The sequence below is a fragment of the Mobula birostris genome, chromosome 3, assembly GCF_030028105.1.
Source record: "Mobula birostris isolate sMobBir1 chromosome 3, sMobBir1.hap1, whole genome shotgun sequence".
NCBI classification, from domain to species: Eukaryota; Metazoa; Chordata; class Chondrichthyes; order Myliobatiformes; family Myliobatidae; genus Mobula; species Mobula birostris.
Genome location: NC_092372.1, coordinates 87,006,547 through 87,025,892, shown reverse-complemented (window position 1 = coordinate 87,025,892; position 19,346 = coordinate 87,006,547). Strand labels below are relative to the sequence as shown.

The 19,346-nt window shown below is 40.2% G+C and overlaps 1 protein-coding gene across 1 annotated transcript in view; it reads left to right on the top strand.

The window, feature by feature from the left end:
* The window catches only part of haspin (histone H3 associated protein kinase), a 79,633-nt gene that overhangs the window by 26,960 nt on the left and 33,327 nt on the right, over window positions 1-19,346 (top strand). The window contains exon 4 of the mRNA XM_072254396.1: window positions 7,539-8,927. Coding sequence (XP_072110497.1) covers window positions 7,539-8,927 — 1,389 coding nt within the window. The remainder of the gene's footprint in view (window positions 1-7,538; window positions 8,928-19,346) is intronic.

The following is a 19,346-nucleotide window of genomic DNA, read 5'->3' as shown; positions in this document are numbered from 1 at the left end:
TTGTCTTTCTCAAATTGACATGCTGTGTCAAGTGGGATACTTCAATGACAGGTGTTCGAGTGTCCCCTATTCACAATCTTTATCAATAACTTCCAAATCTGCTGCTATTATATTAAATGGAATTGTGAGTGGAGAGGAGAACGAAAAACTGGCGACTTTGCGCGAGCTCTCCCGAGCAAACTGCCCTCTCCACTATCCTATACTCGAGAAACCCTTCTAAACCTCCAATCTAGCAAGATAAAGATCAACAACACCCTGGCGAAGCAACTGACCCAGCTGGAAAACACCGCGCCAGAATTGCTCCTTAAACTCCGGATCGCACCTGGACCCGACCAGCGAGGCCCACCACGTTCCCGGAGACCCACAGTCTGCTACCGTGCCGGAGCGCTTGGAGACACGGCCCATTCCGACCAGCACCTCTCCGGAGCAGACGATCAAACAGAAGTGACGGCGGAGACCTCAAGGTGCCCCAGACGCTTCCTCCGAGCGACCATTGTAAAGCCCCGTTGGTGGCCATCCACAGCTGCCGGAAGTGAGGCCTCCACCACCGACCTCAGAAATCAAGCCCAAAGGCTCGGCCCGATCCGGAACGTCCGATGACGCAACCAGCCGATCGATCCCTGTGGGCTTCGTCCACCAACCTAAAAGAGCTGACAACACACTGCATTGATGGAAACCTGGAAAAATGCACTACTTACCGAGGAAACGTGGGAAAAGTGCTGGGTTGCTGGTCAGATTGAAGCTGAGGGGCTTCAGGGTCCCTATGCCCGCTATCCTACTAGCTAATGTGCAAGCCATCGAGAACAAGGTGGATGATCTTAAAGGGATTCTCACCTACTGCAGGGAGATGCAGAACTTCTAGGTATTCTGTTTCACCGAGATCCGGCTCTCCCCTGCACCACCCCGCGCCCCCCCCCACCCCCCGACTGTGCCATCTGACCGGAGGGATTTTTGATCCATTGGATGGACCACACAGCGTCTTCAGGCAAGATGAGGGGAGGTGGTGTCTGCCTACTGATCAACACTGCGTGGTGCTCGGACACAGTGGCACTGACAGGCTCCTGCAGCCCAGACCTGGAACATCTGTTGGTGAAGTGTCGTCCCTCCTATCTGCCATGGGAATTCACCTCGGTCGTACTGACAGCGGTCTACAAACCCTCCCAGGCAGACATAGAGTGTGCTCTGAACATACTGTATGCCAACATCCGTGAACTTGAGACCAGGTATCCGGAGGCTTTGCTCATTACAGCCGGGGACTTTAACCAGGCCAACCCCAGAAAGGCACTGCCAAAGTTATACCAACATGTCTCCTGCCCCACTAGAGGCCCGAATATACTTGACCACTGCTACACAGCAGTCAAGGATGCCTACTGTTCCGTCCCACGACCTCACTTCGGAAAATTGGACCATCAGGCCGTACTCCTTCTCCCGGCTTACAAACAGAAACTGAAGCGGGAGGTCACGGTGTCAAATGTAGTGTCACGTTGGACGGAGGAAACACATGAGGTCCTCCGTGACTGCTTTGAATCGGTGGACTGGTTAGTATTCAAGGACTTGGCAGCTAACCTCGATGAGTATGCCTCAGCTGTCATGGACTTTTATTTGGAAATGCACAAAGGACTGTGTGTCTCGCAAGACGATCTGGGTATTCCCTAACCGGAAACCTTGGATGAATTATGAGGTCAAGTCCCTTTTAAAGGCTAGAGCTGTGGCTTTTAGGTCCGGGGATACCAGTCGCTACACGGAATCCAGGCGTCAACTCTGGAAAGCCATTAATGGTGCCAAGAGGCAATATCGAGCCAAGTTGGAAGCCCAGGCTAACCAGAGGGATGCCAGTAGACTATGGCAGGGTCTAAATGAGATCACTGTGCACTAAGAAAATCCAAGGAAGGCGACGGGCCCAGATGGCGTCCCACGACGTGTTCTCCGGGCCTGTGCAAGTGAGCTAGCTGGAGTATTTGCTGACATCTTCAACTGCTCCTTGCTTCAGTCTAAGATCCCCTCGTGTTTTAAGAAGGCAACGATTATCCCAGTGCCGAAGAAGAGCAAGGTGGCATGCCTGAATGACTATCGACCTGTGGCTCTGACATCAATTGCTATGAAGTGCTTCGAGCGATTGGTCATGGCACACATCAACCACAGCCTACCGGTCAACCTCGACACTTTGCAATTCGCCTACCGGAGCAACAGGTCAATGGCAGATGCCATCTCTCTGGCCCTACATTCCTCCTTAGAACACTTGGAGAATAAAGACGCATACGTAAGGCTCCTTTTCATTGACTACAGCTCTGCCTTTAATACCATCATTCCAAATAAACTGATTACTAAGCTCCGGAACCTGGGCCTTAGCATTCAGATCTGCAGCTCGATCTTCAGCTTCCCCACAGATAGGACCCAGGCTGTAAAAATAGGGGACAAGCTCTCCTCTACAATCACTCTGAGCACAGGTGCCCCACAAGGCTGTGTACTCGGCCCCCTGCTGTACTCACTGTACACCCATGATTGTGTAGCCAAGTTTCCATCAAACTCAATATATAAGTTTGCTGATGACACAACAATTGTAGGCCGTATCTCGGGTAATGGTGAGTTTGAGTTAGAGAGGAAATTAAGAACCTGGTGGCATGGTGCGAAGACAATAACCTATCCCTCAACGTCAGCAAGACGAAGGAATTGGTTGTTGACTTCAGAAGGAGTAGCGGACCGCACGACCCAATTTATATTGGTGGTGCGCAAGTGGAGCAGGTCAAAAGCTTTAAGTTGCTCGGGGTCAATATCACAAATGACCTGACTTGGTCCAACCAAGCAGAGTCCACTGCCAAGAAGGCCCACCAGCACCTTTACTTCCTGAGAAAACTAAAGAAATTTGGCCTGTCCCCTAAAACCCTCACTAATTTTTATGGATGCACCGTAGAAAGCATTCTTCTAGGGTGCATCACAACCTGGTATGGAAGTGGTCCTGTCCAAAACCAAAAGAAGCTGCAGAAGATCGTGAACACGGCGCAGCACATCACACAAACCACTCTTCCGTTCCTGGACTCACTTTACACCGCACGCTGTCGGAGCAGTGCTGCCAGGATAATCAAGGACACGACCCACCCAGCCAACAGACTTTTCATCCCTCTTCCCTCCGGGAGAAGGCTCAGGAGCTTGAAGACTCGTATGGCCAGATTTGGGAACAGCTTCTTTCCAACTGTGATAAGACTGCTGAACGGATCCTGAGCCGGATCTGGGCCGTACCCTCCAAATATCTGGACCTGCCTCTTGGTTTTTTTGCACTACCTTACTTTCCATTTTTCTATTTATGATTTATAATTTAAATTTTTAATATTTACTATTTTTAATATTTAATATTTGTAATCCAGGGAGCAGGAAGTGTAGAATCAAATATCGCTGTGATGATTGTACGTTCTAGTATCAATTGTTTGGTGACAATAAAGTATAAAGGAGATAAAGAATGTAATGTGGAGGGATATGAAGCTATGAAGGAATGGCAGGCACATCGTATGAGGAGGGCATGAACAAACGATGTCTGTATTCCTTATAGAGTTTAGAATGAGAGATCTCATTGAAACAAACAATTCCTCCCTGGCTCACAGGCTAGATGTAAGGAGGATCTTTGCTTTGGCTAAGAGGTCTAAACTTAGAGTATATAATTTTAGAATAAGAAGCAGGCCATTGAGACTTGGGCTGACAAAGAAATCATACTGAGTATGGTGAAGCTTTTGAATTCTCTATCCCAGTGGTCTGTGAATGCTCTGTCATTAGCTGCATTCAAAGTAGATGTTAATAGCTATCTGAAGATAAGAGGAATTGGGACATCTGGGGATAGTCCAGGAGAGTGGCATTGAGTTTGACGATCGGACATGATTCTGATCTATGATGGACCAAGCATGATGAGCCATATGGGCTATTGTGATGTTCTTATAAGGCAGGCTTGCTGCACAGATCCAGTGACCCATATCTGATCTGGCCTTGGGTACTTCTATATAGAGTTTACACGTTCTTCCTGTGAGTGCATAGATTTCCCTTGGCTGCTCTGGTTTCCTCCTACATCCCAAAGGCATGCTGGTAGGTTAACTGGCAACAGTTGTCTAAGTGTGGGCAGGGGTTTTGAGATTTGTGAGGAGATGATGGCTATGTACGAGAATAGTTTATCAAGGAAATAATTAGTTGGGTAGGAATTATGGGAATGCTCTGACTTCTGGAAAATATTAGCTTGGTAGAGATGGGTAACTTGATAATCAGACTGCGTGGTGAAGAGCCTTTGTCATCAGTGGCCACTTTATTAGATATACCTGCTCAATAATGAAAATGTCTAATTGGCCAGTCCTGTGGTAGCAGCTCAATGTATAAAAGTATGTAGACTTGGTCAAGAAATCCAGGTTTTGTTCAGAATGGGGAAGAAATGTGATCTAAATGACTTTGATTGTGGAATAATTGTTGGTGCCAGATGGACTATTTGGAGTATTTCAGAAACTGCTTATCTAATGGATTTTCATGCACAACAGTCTCTAGAGTTGGTGCAGAGAATGGTGCAAAGAAAAATCCAGTGAGTGGCAGTTCTGTAGACAAAAATGCCTCATTAAATAGAGGTCAGAGGAGAGTGGCCAGACTGGTTCAAGCTGACAGAAAGGTGACAGTAACTCAGATAAACAAGTGCAACACATTGCACCTTGTTAGAATGCACAACACATTAAACCTTGAAGTGGATGGGTTACAGCAGCTGAAGACTGTGAGCATACACTCAGTAGCCACTTTATTAGGTACAGGAGGTACCTAATAAAGTGGCCCGTGAGTGTATGACACTAATTTTATGTAACACACAAATACTATTTGTGGTGCACTAATTAAATCGACAAATTGTTAAAAATGAAGTTGAACACTGGGAGGTATTCAAAAATGGTAAATTAATATATTGAATGAGTAACCCCCAGGGAGTCCAAGTTATATGTGTAATAAAATGGACATAGTTGATTCAGAAGATAATGATGTAAAAAATGAAGTGAGAAAGTAAGCAAAAGGAAAAAAGAACTACCATAGGTCTTGGTAAATAGGATATGGAAGAGTGGTTAAGAGTAGAAAAAGTTGACTAAGTCATTAAGAGCTCAAATGTTTAATAGCGGAAAGCAGTGATGGTTGAGTGATAATCAAAGAGGCCTATGTACATAGATAATTAAAATATCATAGACAGATATAGTGTAATTAGGTTAATGGGATGTTGAGTTTAAAGAGAACTGGCATGCAAGGAAATACACATTTTGCTATAACTGCCGAAGTAACTGATGAGAGTATCTATAGTGCTTTTCTGGATATTTAAGAGGGAAAACAATATAATTTGCCAAAGTATAACCAAGGCTCTAAGGGTTAAAATGTAGTAACTAGTATTGCATTCCCTGTAAGTTAGAATGTATGGTATGATTGGATTGAAGTGATTGAGTAGTTGGGGGAAAGCTTTCTTCTGGTTGGGAGCCAAGGCTAATTTGAATAGTAATTACTGAATCTGGAAACTTCTGCACATAGGATGGTGACAATTTAGAATTATTTGATAAATAGCAGATGATGCAGTTGATAAGTTTATTTTAACAGATATGAATTATGTCACAGTTCAAAAAATGAACTACTGGAAGAACTCAGCAGATCAGGCAGCATTTATAAGAGAAGTGGAAGTCATCCTTCTTGTTTAAGGTCCTTCATCTGGACCTGAAACATTCATTGTTCTAGATTCCAGCATCTGCAGTCTTTTTTTTTGCCTCCAGGTCACCATTCAGCCCTGATCTCATTAAATGGCAGAATATGCACAAAGAATAAATTGTCCACAGATCCTATATTGAGCTTAAGGGGGCACTGTGCAGATTTAACAAAATTTATATCTACACTTGAAGAGTCAATTGACAGGTTATTTGAAGTTGCTGTGTATTTCCTTGATAACAGAAGTTTGAGTGGGTAATCTGAATAAGTTGAGAAAATACTAAAGATTCAATTGGAAGAGATGATACTGCAGTAAAAAAAAAATAAATTACAAGCAGGAGAGCATGGCCTAAAACGTTAGGTATTATATAAATGGAAATTAGGAAATTGTTGTTTGTGTGTGTGTTGCACATTTGAATAACTGAGATATGATATTCTCATTTTTTGTGGGCTAAATTCTGTAATTGTGCTGAAGTGAGATGTATTAAGTTTATTGAATAATTTTAAAAGTAACAAAATGAAGATGTGGGTTAAGACTGGTCGGTGCGGATAAGAATGTGAGGGGATTGGACAGAGTGGGGAAGTGGAATCAAAATCAAGTGAGTGATGCATTAATGGAGGGGACACAGGTTTTTTCTTAACAAAAAAAAAATTTGGCTTTGTGCAGAAGTACTTAAAACTGTGTTCAAGGAACAACAAACCATGGAAAGTATAATTCTTAAAGACTTTAAATGATGCATTTTAATAAGGGTCAATGAATTGAATCTACTCAAGATTCAATGGCAGTTCCATTGTTAAATCCCTTTCTTGACCTCGTGGGGGTGTGGTGGAAAAGCATCCAAGAAAGTAGACATTTTACAAGGTAGTCCTCTTAATTGGTACTCCATTCACCACTCTCTAAACATTTATTTCTTCCACCATTGGCACACAGAGAATGTAATGTACCATCTGCAAAATGCATTGCAGTTACTTGTTTGGATAATAAAATTCATGTCTACTACCATTAAGAAGGGAAAGGGCTTCATGTACATGTTCCCTTCTAACATGCACATTATCTTTGGAAATGTATTGACATTGCCATGAGAATGAAACTTGGAACCTCCTTGCTTTTGGAGTACCCTCACCAAAAGGAATGCAGTGGATCAGGAAGTCAGTCCATTGACTGCTCAATGACACTTAAGCTAGAACAATAACTGCTCACCTTGCTGGTGACACCCTGATTCCAAAGGAATGAACAAAAAAAGTTGCACATTGAGCACAGAATGTTAATCATGCTTGAAATTTATTTGTCATTATGATTAGTTTGGTTGTGATTGCCATATGACATTTTTCCAGTATTGTTTACAAATATGAATAACTTTTTGCATTTGGGGATACTAATTTTGGGTCTGTCAGATTTGTGTGTATGGAACATAATTCAGCTTCATCAAATTTAAACCTGACCAACCTATGGTTCTGTTTTAATTTGCTTTGCAGATTAAGGTATTAAGCACAGATATACAGTTATTTAACTTGGTCCAAAAATAATGGTTTACATTTCAAGGAAAATCGAAATTGTAAAACATAGGTGGGGGGAGAAGTGCTTTAGGAGCTCAGTAGTCCTGGTAGCATCTGTAGAGGGAAACAGACATTCAGTGATGTGGGTTTAGACCCTTCAGCTGGTTGACTGTCTGTTTTCCTTTACAGATGCTATTTGGCCTATAGAGATCCCCCAGCAGTTTGTTTTCTGCACCAGATTCTGCAACTGATTTGTGGGCAGTAATTAAAAACATAATTTGAATGTTGATTTCATAGTTGGCCTGGTATTTGTATCTAAATTAATAAATTCCTTTTCTGACCTTCTGTTCCAGGGTTTCATTAGAAGATCAGGTCAATCTACTGAGTCATCAGTTTGTTTTGATAAGATGAAAGTGTCAAACCCCAGCTTTATAAAGAAGCTCAACAGACTTCCTTTGCAAACCAGCACACCCTCTTGTACTCGGAAAATGAAAATTAAGAAGCCATCAAGATGCTTAATTTCTGTTGATAGTGAAAACGAGGAGGATTATGCGTGGAAAAACAGTGTAGAGCCTTGTACTGCTGAAACTACTGACCTCCCTAGTGTGGTGGAAATTTGCTGCTTCAGACAGAGTAATTCATCATGTAAGGAGCTTGCCTCTACAGAATTTTCACATTATTCAGAATTTCTTAGACAGTCTCATAGAAAGCTGGAAGGTACTTGTGGTTTTGAAACTGACCATAAACCTGTGGCTTCAGTAGAAGATTTTGAATATGTAGATCTAGTAACTTCTCGTCCATTTCAAGTTCAGAATGATGGTCGACAGCAAACTTCATACAGTTCGTTTTACAGTAAAGAATTATTTTCTGATGACCCTGAAGAATTTCAGGTATCTCCCAAGGCTGGCTTAATTCATGAAACGAATGATCTGAAAGTACTTGTCAAAGACCCTTCGGCAAAGTCTGGATTACTTAACTGTGCCTTAAATCTCAATTTAGTAAATAAACAGGAACATCGTGAATGTGGAAACAGGGATTCCAATTTGAACTTTCAGCCTGTAGTAAAATTAGATCATTTTTCAGTAGAAAACTACTTGCATAATCAAAGGTCATTGACCACTGAACATGGCTTCTCTAAAGCAAGTTCTTTCCAAGGAGATGCTGAAAAGAAACAGCAGATTATTAATAATCTGCATGTAAAATTCACACCCCAAAAATGTTTGGTAAAATCATCTAATAGCCTTGTTTGGAAGCCTATTGTGTTACTCAGGCGTCTTGAACTACAGCAGCACCTGTCACAAAAGAGAAGTTCAAGAAATTCATTATGTCTATCTGATGTTGATTTTGATGAATATAAATACTGTTTTGAAATGTTAGGTAAAGAACATTATGTAAATTCATATCCATCTGCAGTACATCTGAATTTGCAAATGGATCAATTAGGTGGGGAATCAGTTGTTCAAGACAAGTTTAGTAAAGGGTCTGTAATTGACACAAATGCTCTTCAAAATATTGGAGGGCAAAATGACAAAACACTTTCAAAGGAAAATCATTGCCAGATGAAAACAAGGAGCCTGTCTCGCCAAAATAATCTTATGAGTAACTTCAATGTACTGGGTGAGCAGAATACTCTCTCTAAATCAATACATCAAAAAAGGTCAAGTCCTATTTCAGCAACAGTGAAACGTCAAGAGAAATCCACACTGGATGCACTTAAGCCCACGTTTCTGCCAGCAACGGAGGTAAGGAACTATAATAGTCATACTATTGCATACTTGTTCGCACTAGTTTGTAATAACTTGTCTCAGTGAAAATCTTCTCCAAGTTGGGGATTGGTATGCTCAAGCCCTACTCCAGCATTTCATTTTTCATTTTAAAAATCTTTTTATTGATATATAATCTTCTACAGCTATAAAATACAGAAGTTCAGCAAATTAGTACATATATAATTAATAAAGCTGAAAAAAAACTTATATATGCTAATGAAAAAAAAATGACATAAGAAAAAGAAGGAAAAAAGAGAATCCCAACTAACTGAAAGAACCCCCACTAACTACAAAACAAAAAAAAAAGAAAAAAAAAAACCCATTAGGAACCAACTCCCAGAGCAATATGTCTTACGATTTTATATATATATATATATATATATATATATAAAAGAAGAAAAAGAAAGCAACAACTGCCAAATCACATTTGTATAACATAAAATTGGAAGGAAACCATATAAATTAATTCAAATTAAATGATAATATTTGGCAAAAGAGTCCCACCTTCTCTCAAAATCGAATCGGGGATCAAAAGTTCTACTAATTTTTTCCAAACAAAGACATAACATTACTTGGGAAAACCATTGAAGTAGTGTAGGAGCAGAGGTATCTTTCCACTTCAATAAAATAGCGCTTCTCGCCAACAATGTAACGAATGCAATTTCATGTTGGTTTGAAAATGAAATACCCCGAATATGATGCGGAACTATTCCAAATAGAACAGTCAATGTATTAGGTTGTAAATTAATTTTCAAGGTTTTAGAAATTGTAGAAAATAAAGATTTCCAAAAAGATTTCGGTGAGGGACATGACCAGAACATATGTGACAAAGTAACTACTTCATTTTTGCACCTATAACAATAATTATCTATATTAGGAAATATTTTGGATAGCCTCCCCTTTGTTAAATAATAACGGTGAATAATTTTAAACAGCATTTGAGACTTGTACTCTTGAGACAATTCCATTTTTAAACTATGTAATCCATATTGAGTGCTTCCATCATAAAGGAAACACATGGGAATAAACTATTAAGTGTCATTGGAGTTCTATTCTCAAAAGCCATTTTTTCCTTGGGCTTTGTGCATCTCCATATAACATGATTCCTTTAGTGTCCAAAAATCTATTCATATAATTTGTAGTTAAGCATTGCCTTCCAGGATTGAAGTTTCCAAAGATTCGTTGCAGAAATTTTCCTTCACTCAGTCCAAGTCCTAGCTCAAAATGGGAGCTGCTCAAACTTTTGTTCTTAAAGGCTCATATTTGAGGTTGTTGGAGAAATCTGTGAGCTGATGATATTGCTGACATTTGTGCAAATGTACCAAGGCATGGAATCCTCCTGGGCATTTGTAATATTACTTATGCATGTTGTACATTTAAAATTACTTTTCAAAAGTCCATTTTGTACTTCATGCCTACAAATGGCACAGGCCACAAATGCTGGAAGTCAGTTAAACCACAGTTGTGATGTGCTTTAATGTTGGTTAAATTTTCTGACTTTACCTGGCTTGTTGTGAAAGAGTCGAGGAGGCATCCATTTTCCTCCAGACAGGTCCCTTTAAAATTTCTCCCAGAATTCCTCCCTTTGCAGAAAACATCTTGGGCCTTGGAGCAGAATGCAGGAGATTAATACCTTAGTTTCTAGCTGTATACCTTGATGAAAAATCATCTTGTCTCCTCTGTTAAATTAGAATTTGTATTTCAGTATGACCCCCTTCTTGTTCTTCTAATCATCGGTAAATATAGTGTTGTTCTCTTTGGTCTCATTGTAGGGTAACCTTTCTTGTGGACCAAATGATAATTGAATTTTTTGCATTTTCTTTAAGGAGAGTATGTCATCCTTGAGTAAAGATGGTGTGTCTCAGGAGAACTCTATGTCATTGCCTTAAATTGTCCGTTGCGACACTTAAATTAACACAGATGTCTGTGGCCCTATTCAAAAAGGCATTGTAGGTAACTATTTAATCAACTGAAACATTATCTAATTACTTATCCCCACTGGTTTATGAAGCTTTGCTGTATATTAACTGGATGCTATCAAAAGTAGAAGTGCTTTATTGGCAATGAGCTATTTAAAGATGTCTTGAGGAGATGAAGCAAGTAATACAACTGTTAATACAAAAACACGAGATTCTGTAGATGCTGGACATCTTGAGCAACACACACAGTGCTGGAGGAACTCAGCAAGTTGGGCAGTATCTATGGTGGGGAATAAACAGTCAATGCTTCGGGCAAAGACTTATCTGCTCGCTTTTACACCTACCCCTTCCCTACAATTTTATTCTGGTTTCTGACCCCTTCCTTTCCAGTCTTGGTCTGAAATGTTGACTATTTATTTTCCTCCAGTGATGCTGTCTGACCCGCTAAGCTCCTCCAGCATTTTGTTTGTGTTGCTAACTTCAAGATTAATTTCTCCATCTGCTTTTTTTTTTAAGGTCAACTGTTCCAGGAACTTTTTGTTCAACAGTTTTCAAAAGAAACCTCCTAACTATGTTCTGATATACTAAAAATCTGAAACTTCCATAATATTTTTGTTTTCAACACATTTTAATTTTTTTTTCATTTCCCTTTGAGGGAGGCAATTTGGCCCATTAAGAAAGACAAACACTTCAGGGACCTGTGCACCTGCAAGATGCACATTACCCTTGGTATTTGGTTTGAGTGTGAAAATTAGAGCAAATCATGGAACTTCCTTGCTGTGGGAGTATCTTCATCAAAAGGAATGCAAATGTTACCAGAAATTAGTCCGTTTTGGATTGAGTAATAACTGCTGACCTTGCTGGTGACTCCCTGATTCCAAAAGAATGAATTTTAAAAAAAGTTGCATAAGTTATTATTCTTGTTTAACATTGTGAAAAGTTCATGAAGAGTTTGTATTCTGTTTATCAGAAAGCTTGATTTGATGTACAAATCATCCATTGGGCTCACCCTGTAAGTGCACTGATATCAGAATCAGGTTTAATATTACTAGCATATGTTGGGAAATTTGGTGTTTTGTGACAGCATAATTTTAAAAAAACCTGTATATTACAATAAGCAACTTGCATAAAAATTAAGTAAGTCGTGCAGAAAGAAAGCATAGAAAAAGTTAGTGCACATGGGTTCATTATCCATTCAAAAAATATGATGGTGGAGGAGAAGAAGTTGTTCCTAAAATGTTGAGTGTGTGTCTTCAGGCTCCTGTACCACTGCCTTGATTGTAGCAATGAGAAGAGGGCATGTCTGAGTGATGGGGGTCCTTAATGATGGATGCTGCCTTTTTGCGTCATCGCCGTTTGAAGGTGTTCTTGATGTTGGGGAGGTTAGTGCCCATGAGGAGCTGGCTGAGTTTACAACTTTCTGCAGCTTTGTCTGATCCGTTACAGTGCCCCCTCCATACCAGATGGCGATGAAACCAGTTAGGATGCTCTCCGTGGTACCATCTGTGAGAAATTTTGCTGACAACTTGTTTTATATGAAACATAAAGCACATTCTGCAGATGCTAGGAATCCAGTACGACACACAGAAAATGCTGGAGGAACTCAGCATGTCAAACCCTCTGCTCAGGATTGGGAAAAGCTACAGTGGCCCCTCCATACCAGTGATGCAACAGTTAGAATGCTCTTCCCAGTACATCTGTAGAAATTTGTGAGTGTCTTGATGATATACCATGTCTCCTCAACTTCTTATGACATATAGCTGCTGCTGCCTTTGTAATTGCATCAATATGTTGGATCCAGGATAGCTCTTAAAAGCTGTTGACACCCAGTAACTTGAAACTGCTCACCCTTTCTGCTGCTGATCCCTCGATGCAGACCCTTGATTAGACAGGAGTTAATTCAGGCCATCACCAACCTCTCAAAGTACTTTATCACAGTAGATGTGAGTGCAACTGAATGATAATCGTTCCGGCAGCTCACCCTGCTCTTGGGCACTGGTATGATTGGAATAAGTTAACGGAAATCATGTAGCTCTTTTGTTCCGTGAATTTTACCTGATGTACTTGCATTCAAGTTGGGAAGACAGATGGGTCTTGGGGAAGAATAGTTTTCCTTTATCTCTCTATCCTTCAGTATTTCTTTCATTTGGTTGTGCTAGTGAGGCCAGTTTACGATAAGGAACTTGGTGTTGGATGACCCAAGGAGTCCTCGTGCTTAGGGCACCAATACTGTTTTATTTGATGGATGTTCAGATAGTTGTATGAATGTAGCAAGATCTGGTCATCATCTGAACTTAATTTGCCATCATAATTCCATCACATTCCATTCATACTCTGCAATAATCAAAATGGTAAAGTAGAAGGCTAGCCATTGCTGCCTAATGTCACTCTCCAAGTATGCAATTATGAAGAGGCGTTCCTTGCCAGCTGAAGAACAGTGGGTATAGAGCAAAGCAGGCAATGCTTTCTATGTCTGAAACTTACTTGATGCTTATCCTGTCGGTTGGGGTGCAGGTTTGCAGTCTGTATCTAAATTTAGTAAGTCCTTGCTATTATTTGAACTGAATAATTTGCTGTAATTCCTGTTTATGCTTTGTGATATCCCCAGTGAAAGTCAGTTAATTTTTCCTTTGCCCTCATTGACTCTAACATTGCCCATATCACCAGCAGTATTATTCCAAGGAATACCACTGAGCAGAAAATGGCCATGACTAGATACCTGATTTCTGTGCCTGTATGTTTGTAATCCAGTGAGGAACTTAACAACTGTTGCGACATCTTAAAGGAAGAGTCTGTGAGATTTCTCCCCAATGGTTTCAGGACTCCGTTTGCTGTGCTGGAACCTGCACTAGCCAACTTACACTTTCTACTGTAGACTAATGACAAAACATCTGCATGATGTGTCAGTTACGAAATAAATGCAACAACTTGACAAAACTTATCTCTAGCACAGAGATTTTTTTTAGCCAAACTACTCAGCTGTCAGTTGGGTAGACTTAACAGTAGTAAAGTGGACTTGAGTCACGCAACATGCTGAGCTAGGAAATTTTCTTTACATTTTTACATTTGTCCATTCTCCCTGTCTCCCCGTCTCCCTGTCACTACTCAACTCAATACCATGAACTGAACTGAACTTTACTCATCATCGTAAGACTATCTATTTACCCCTAGACTTGAAGAAGCTTGGTTTTCATATATTTCCACACTTACTGATATACATACTTATATATAATCGTTGCTAACCTGTTTGATTTATCTGCATTTATATTACTGTATTGCGTGGTTACTAATAAATATCATTAGTTAGTAGCAATACTGGACTCCAAAGTGTTTTCCATTTCTGCTGGTACTTTAACCCGTCATGGGGTTCATGACAGGAAGAAGCCATTACCAGGCCTTGCTTTGGGAAGTGAGCCTATCCAGGTGATTGGTGTTTCAGTGTGAGAGTATTTTGAACAGTAATGATTCTGGACATTGCAAGATTGATATCGATAAGACAGGACATCAGTGGTATGTGTTGAATTGAAAGAAGGTTAATTACGACAGTCTTAGTTGATAGTTTGGGAGAGTAGATTTTGTGCGACTGATTTTAGGTAAGTCCATGTCTGATTTTTAGGAGTTCTTTATAGATCAGGACAGATTCATTGGATTCTTAAAGCAGACTGGAAAATTTAATGGTAATCCATGGCCACCTTATCGGGAGAGAGCACTTTTAAATCCAAGCTACAAAGGCTTAACATGAATATTGCATTGTAAAACTTTGCACATTGTGCTGTTTAATTTATACTCTCCTTTATAAGGTAAATAAGAGACATGCAAGTCTAATGTGTTGACTGGTAACTAAACATGACATTTAAGTTGAACTTCTTGATACCATATTGTAATTAGTGTACTGTAGGCTGGCCTGGGTCACGTAAAGGTTCAATTTTGTAAGCCTATAACTCTTTGTCAAATACCTGTTTTTAAGAGAATTCACTTTGTATTGTTATTTATATGCTTGCTATAATTTCATTTCATTGAATAATACCCTGAAACCTAGTCACAATTAACCTACTGAAATATATACTGTATAGAGTTATTAACAAATGCCTTGAAACATTTTACTATTACTAGAGTGCAAAATGCTTAAAAACATATATGTGAAATTGCATAAAGTTAGATTTTGGTTGTTAGGATATGTGTAACCTGAGAAGGCCCTGCACTTCATGAATTGCATCTTGATAATGCAAGCACCTTTTCCTCTGGTCCATCATAAGGGTATGCTCCACCACTGATCAGTGTTGCCAGGGAATGACAATCATAAGAATTTGCAATTGAATTTTGTTGCACTTTATATGTTATAAAAGTCAGGTTGCTTTATCACAGTTTTTTGGATAAATTCATTTTGGCTCGGTATTGTTTTAGTTACCATTATTTATGTCAATTTATGTTACCATTTATGATAGACAATGGTTTAGTTACCATCAAGTGTCAGATTTCTCAGTGGGGGAGCATTTTGGAGATAGTGATCACACTTCTATCTCCTTTACCATAGCTTTGGAGAGGGATAGGAACTGACAAGTTAGGAAAGTGTTTAATTGGAGTAAGAGGAAATATGAGGCTATCGGGCAGGAACTTGGAAGTATAAATTGGAAACAGATGTTCTCAGGGAAACGTACAGAAGAAATGTGGCAAACGTTCAGGGGATGTTTGCGTGGAGTTCTGCATAGGTATGTTCCAATGAAACAGGGAAAGGATGATAGGGTACAGGAACTGTGGTGTACAAAGGGTGTTGTAAATCTAGTCAAGAAGAAAATAAAAGCTTATGAGAGGTTCAAAAAACTAGATAATGATAGAGATCTAGAAGATTATAAGGCTAGCAGAAAGGAGCTTAAGAATGAAATTCGGAGAACCAGAAGGGGCATGAGAAGGTCTTGGTGGACAGGATTAAGAAAAGCCCCAAGGCATTCTACAAGTATATGAAGGGCAAGAGGATAAAACACGAGAGAATAGGACCAATCAAGTATGACAGTGGAAAAGTGTGTATAGAACCAGAGGAGATAGCAGAGGTACTTAATGAGTACCTTGCTTCAGTATTCGCTATGGAAAAGGATCTTGGCGATTGTAGGGATGACTTACAGTGGACCGAAAAGCTTGAGCATGTAGATATTAAGGAAGAGGATGTGCTGGAGCTTTGGGAAAGCGTCAAGTTGGATAAGTCACTGGGACCAGACAAGATGTACCTCAGGCTACCGTGGGAAGCGAGGGAGGAGATTGCTGAGCCTCTGGCGATTATCTTTGCATCATCAATGAGGACGAGAGAGGTTCCGGAGGATTGGAGGGTTGCGGATTTTCTTCCCTTATTCAAGAAAGGGAGTAGAGATAGCCCAGGAAATTATAGACCAGTGAGTCTTATTTCAGTGGTTGGTAAGTTGATGGCGAAGATACTGAGAGGCAGGATTTATGATCATTTGGAGAGGCATAATATGATTAGGAATAGTCAGCATGGCTTTGTCAAAGGCAAGTTTTGCCTTACGAGCCTGAATGAATTTTTTGAGGATGTGACTAAACACCTTGATGGAGGTAGAGCAGTAGGTGTAGTGTATGTGGATTTCAGCAAGGCATTTAATAAGGTACCCCATGCAAGGCTTATTGAGAAAGTAAGGAGGCATGGGATCCAAGGGGACATTGCTTTGTGGATCCAGAACTGGCTTGCCCACAGAAGGCAAAGAGTGGTTGTAGACGGGTCATATTCTGCATGGAGGTCTGTGACCAGTGGTGTGCCTCAGGGATCTGTTCTGGGACCCCTACTCTTCGTGATTTTTATAAATGACCTGGATGTGGAAGTGAAGGGATGGGTTAGTAAATTTGCTGATGACACAAAGGTTGGGTGTGTTGTGAATAGTGTGGAGGGCTGCCAGAGGTTACAGCGGGACATTGATCGGATGCAAAACTGTTCTGAGAAGTGGCAGATGGAGTTCAATCCAGATAGGTGTGAGGTGGTTCATTTTGGTAGGTCAAATACGATGGCAGAATATAGTATTAATGGAAAGACTCTTGGCAGTGTGAAGGATCAGAGGGATCTTGGGGTCTGAGTCCATAGGACACTCAAAGCTGCTGTGCAGGTTGACCGTGTGGTAAGAAGGCATACAGTGCATTGGCCTTCATCAATTGTGGGATTGTGTTTAGGAACCGAGAGGTAATGTTGGAACTATATAAGACCCTGGTCAGATCCCGCTTGGAGTACTGTGCTCGGTTCTGGTCGCCTCACTACAGGAAGGATGTGGGAACTATAGAAAGGGGGCAGAGGAGATTTACAAGGATGTTGCCTGGATTGGGGAGCATGCCTTATGAGAATAGGTTGAGTGAACTCGGCCTTTTCTCCTTGGGGCGGCAGAGGACGAGAGGTGACCTGATAGAGGTGTATAAGATGATAAGAGGCATTGGTCATGTGGATAGTCAGAGGCTTTCTCCCAGTGTTGAAATGGCTAACATGAGAGGACACATTTTTAAGGTGCTTGGAAGTGGGTACAGAGGAATTGTCAAGGGTAAATTTTTTTACGCAGAGGGTGGTTGGGCTGCTGGCGACGGTAGTGGAGGTGGATATGATAGGGTCTTTTAAGAGACTCCTGGATAGGTACATGGAGCTTAGAAAAATAGAGGGCTATGGGTAACCCTAGGTGATTTCTAAGGTAAGGACATATACAGCACAGCTTTGTGGGCAGTAGGGCCTATATTGTGCTGTAGGTTTTTCTATCAGCAGATCAGAATTAAGAATCAATTTTTTTTTTGTGTAAGGAAGAAAGACAAGATGGCAATGTAAGCCAGGTTAATTAAACCTAAGGATGTAATGTTAGAAAGCTCCATCTGTGGAGAGGTGAAAGTGAAGTTTACCAGTTTTTTTTAAAAAAGAGAACTCGTATGAATAAAAGCTATTTGAGAGCAGGGCATGTCTGACGCAGCGCGGGAAGCAAGAGAAATGCAGCAAACTATTAGAAACTAAAGATATAAACTGTTGAAAGTGGAATTTGTACTAAGTATCTCTACCTTACTTGAAAACCTCAGGGTGAAACCCCTGGAGGAGAGATGATAACATTAAAAGATCTATTGAAGCTACAGCTATAACAAGCAGCAGCTCTAATGAGACAATATCGGCAGAGACGAGTGTCCAAGATCATGTTACTGGGAATTAGTTCTGTTAAATCACATCAAGGGATCTGGTCAGGTTTTCTTTTTGAATAAGTTTGTGAATCGACTTTCTGTGGATGATCAACTATTTGATCCAACGAAACAAGAAACAAGATAGTGAAGAACAGACGTGGGAATGAATTGTTTCATGATGTAGAGGATTTAATGTTGGATGTGCAAGTTTATTTTCAGTTGAAGGATCTGAATTTGATTTTCTGCAAGAACTGATTATTTTTGCAATGACTTTGATAAGTTACTGAACGAGATTTATTTTGTTTAAAAGTTGTGATGGAGAATTGCTGTGAAAGGAGTTAAGCTGTATAGATATATAATTTTTGAATTTCAATTTGTAGATATATTGACTTGAACCGAAACTGAAATTAACCATAATATGGAAGAATAGGAGTTCAATTAGTTTTCTAACTAACTAGGGATAAATAAAAAGGAAAGGTTAGTCTGTAAACACTTAAATGGGGAATAATACTAGATCTAATTAGTGAGAGAAATTGAAGTAACAAAGGTTATTATAATGAATCTCACTGATTCTAACTAAACAAGAATTTGTTTTTTGTTGATATCTGAGATTTGGAACCTAAACAGAATATTGGAATTTTGAATTGTTCTTATTCATGTAAATATTTTGTATATCTTGTTTTTATAAACAAAACTTGCCTCCAGGAGTGTGTGTTTTCTATTCACTGCCTCCTAGAGCTTCTGATGGCCTACTAGCACCTAGTGTAGTACTACGTAATTTGATTTTTCTCATACAGAGTGCGGCAACCAGTCACACGAGATAAGACAAGCACTACAGCAAGGTTTGAGAACTTTGGATGGTAACAGATGGTGCAAATTTAGGCAAAAAGTAAAATGAAGCATATCTAAGGTTGGGGAAGCTGAGATCTGACAGGATCTTTGAGGAACTACAAAGGAAATGAGAGAGAACTTAAACAAGAAGTCGGAAGTGCTGAAACTGGTCACGGAAAGCCTCTGTATAGGATTAAATCCCAAAGCCTTTTGCATATAGATTTAAAAACGAGGTAATGCGGGAGTGGGTGCAACCACCTTTTGACAAAAGAGGGAGATTGTGTTTGGAGCCATAGTCAATGTGTGAAGTGGTAAATGAATATTTCACATCAGTACTCACCAGAGAGTTGGGCATAGAAGGTAGCAGGATCAGGGAGGTTCATATTCTAGGTCATCTTGATGTCAAGAAAGAGCTGGCATTAGAGCTCTTAAAGAACTTTGAGGCGGATAATTACCAGAACCTGATGGGATTTATTCCAGATTACTGAGAGAAGCAAGAAAGGAA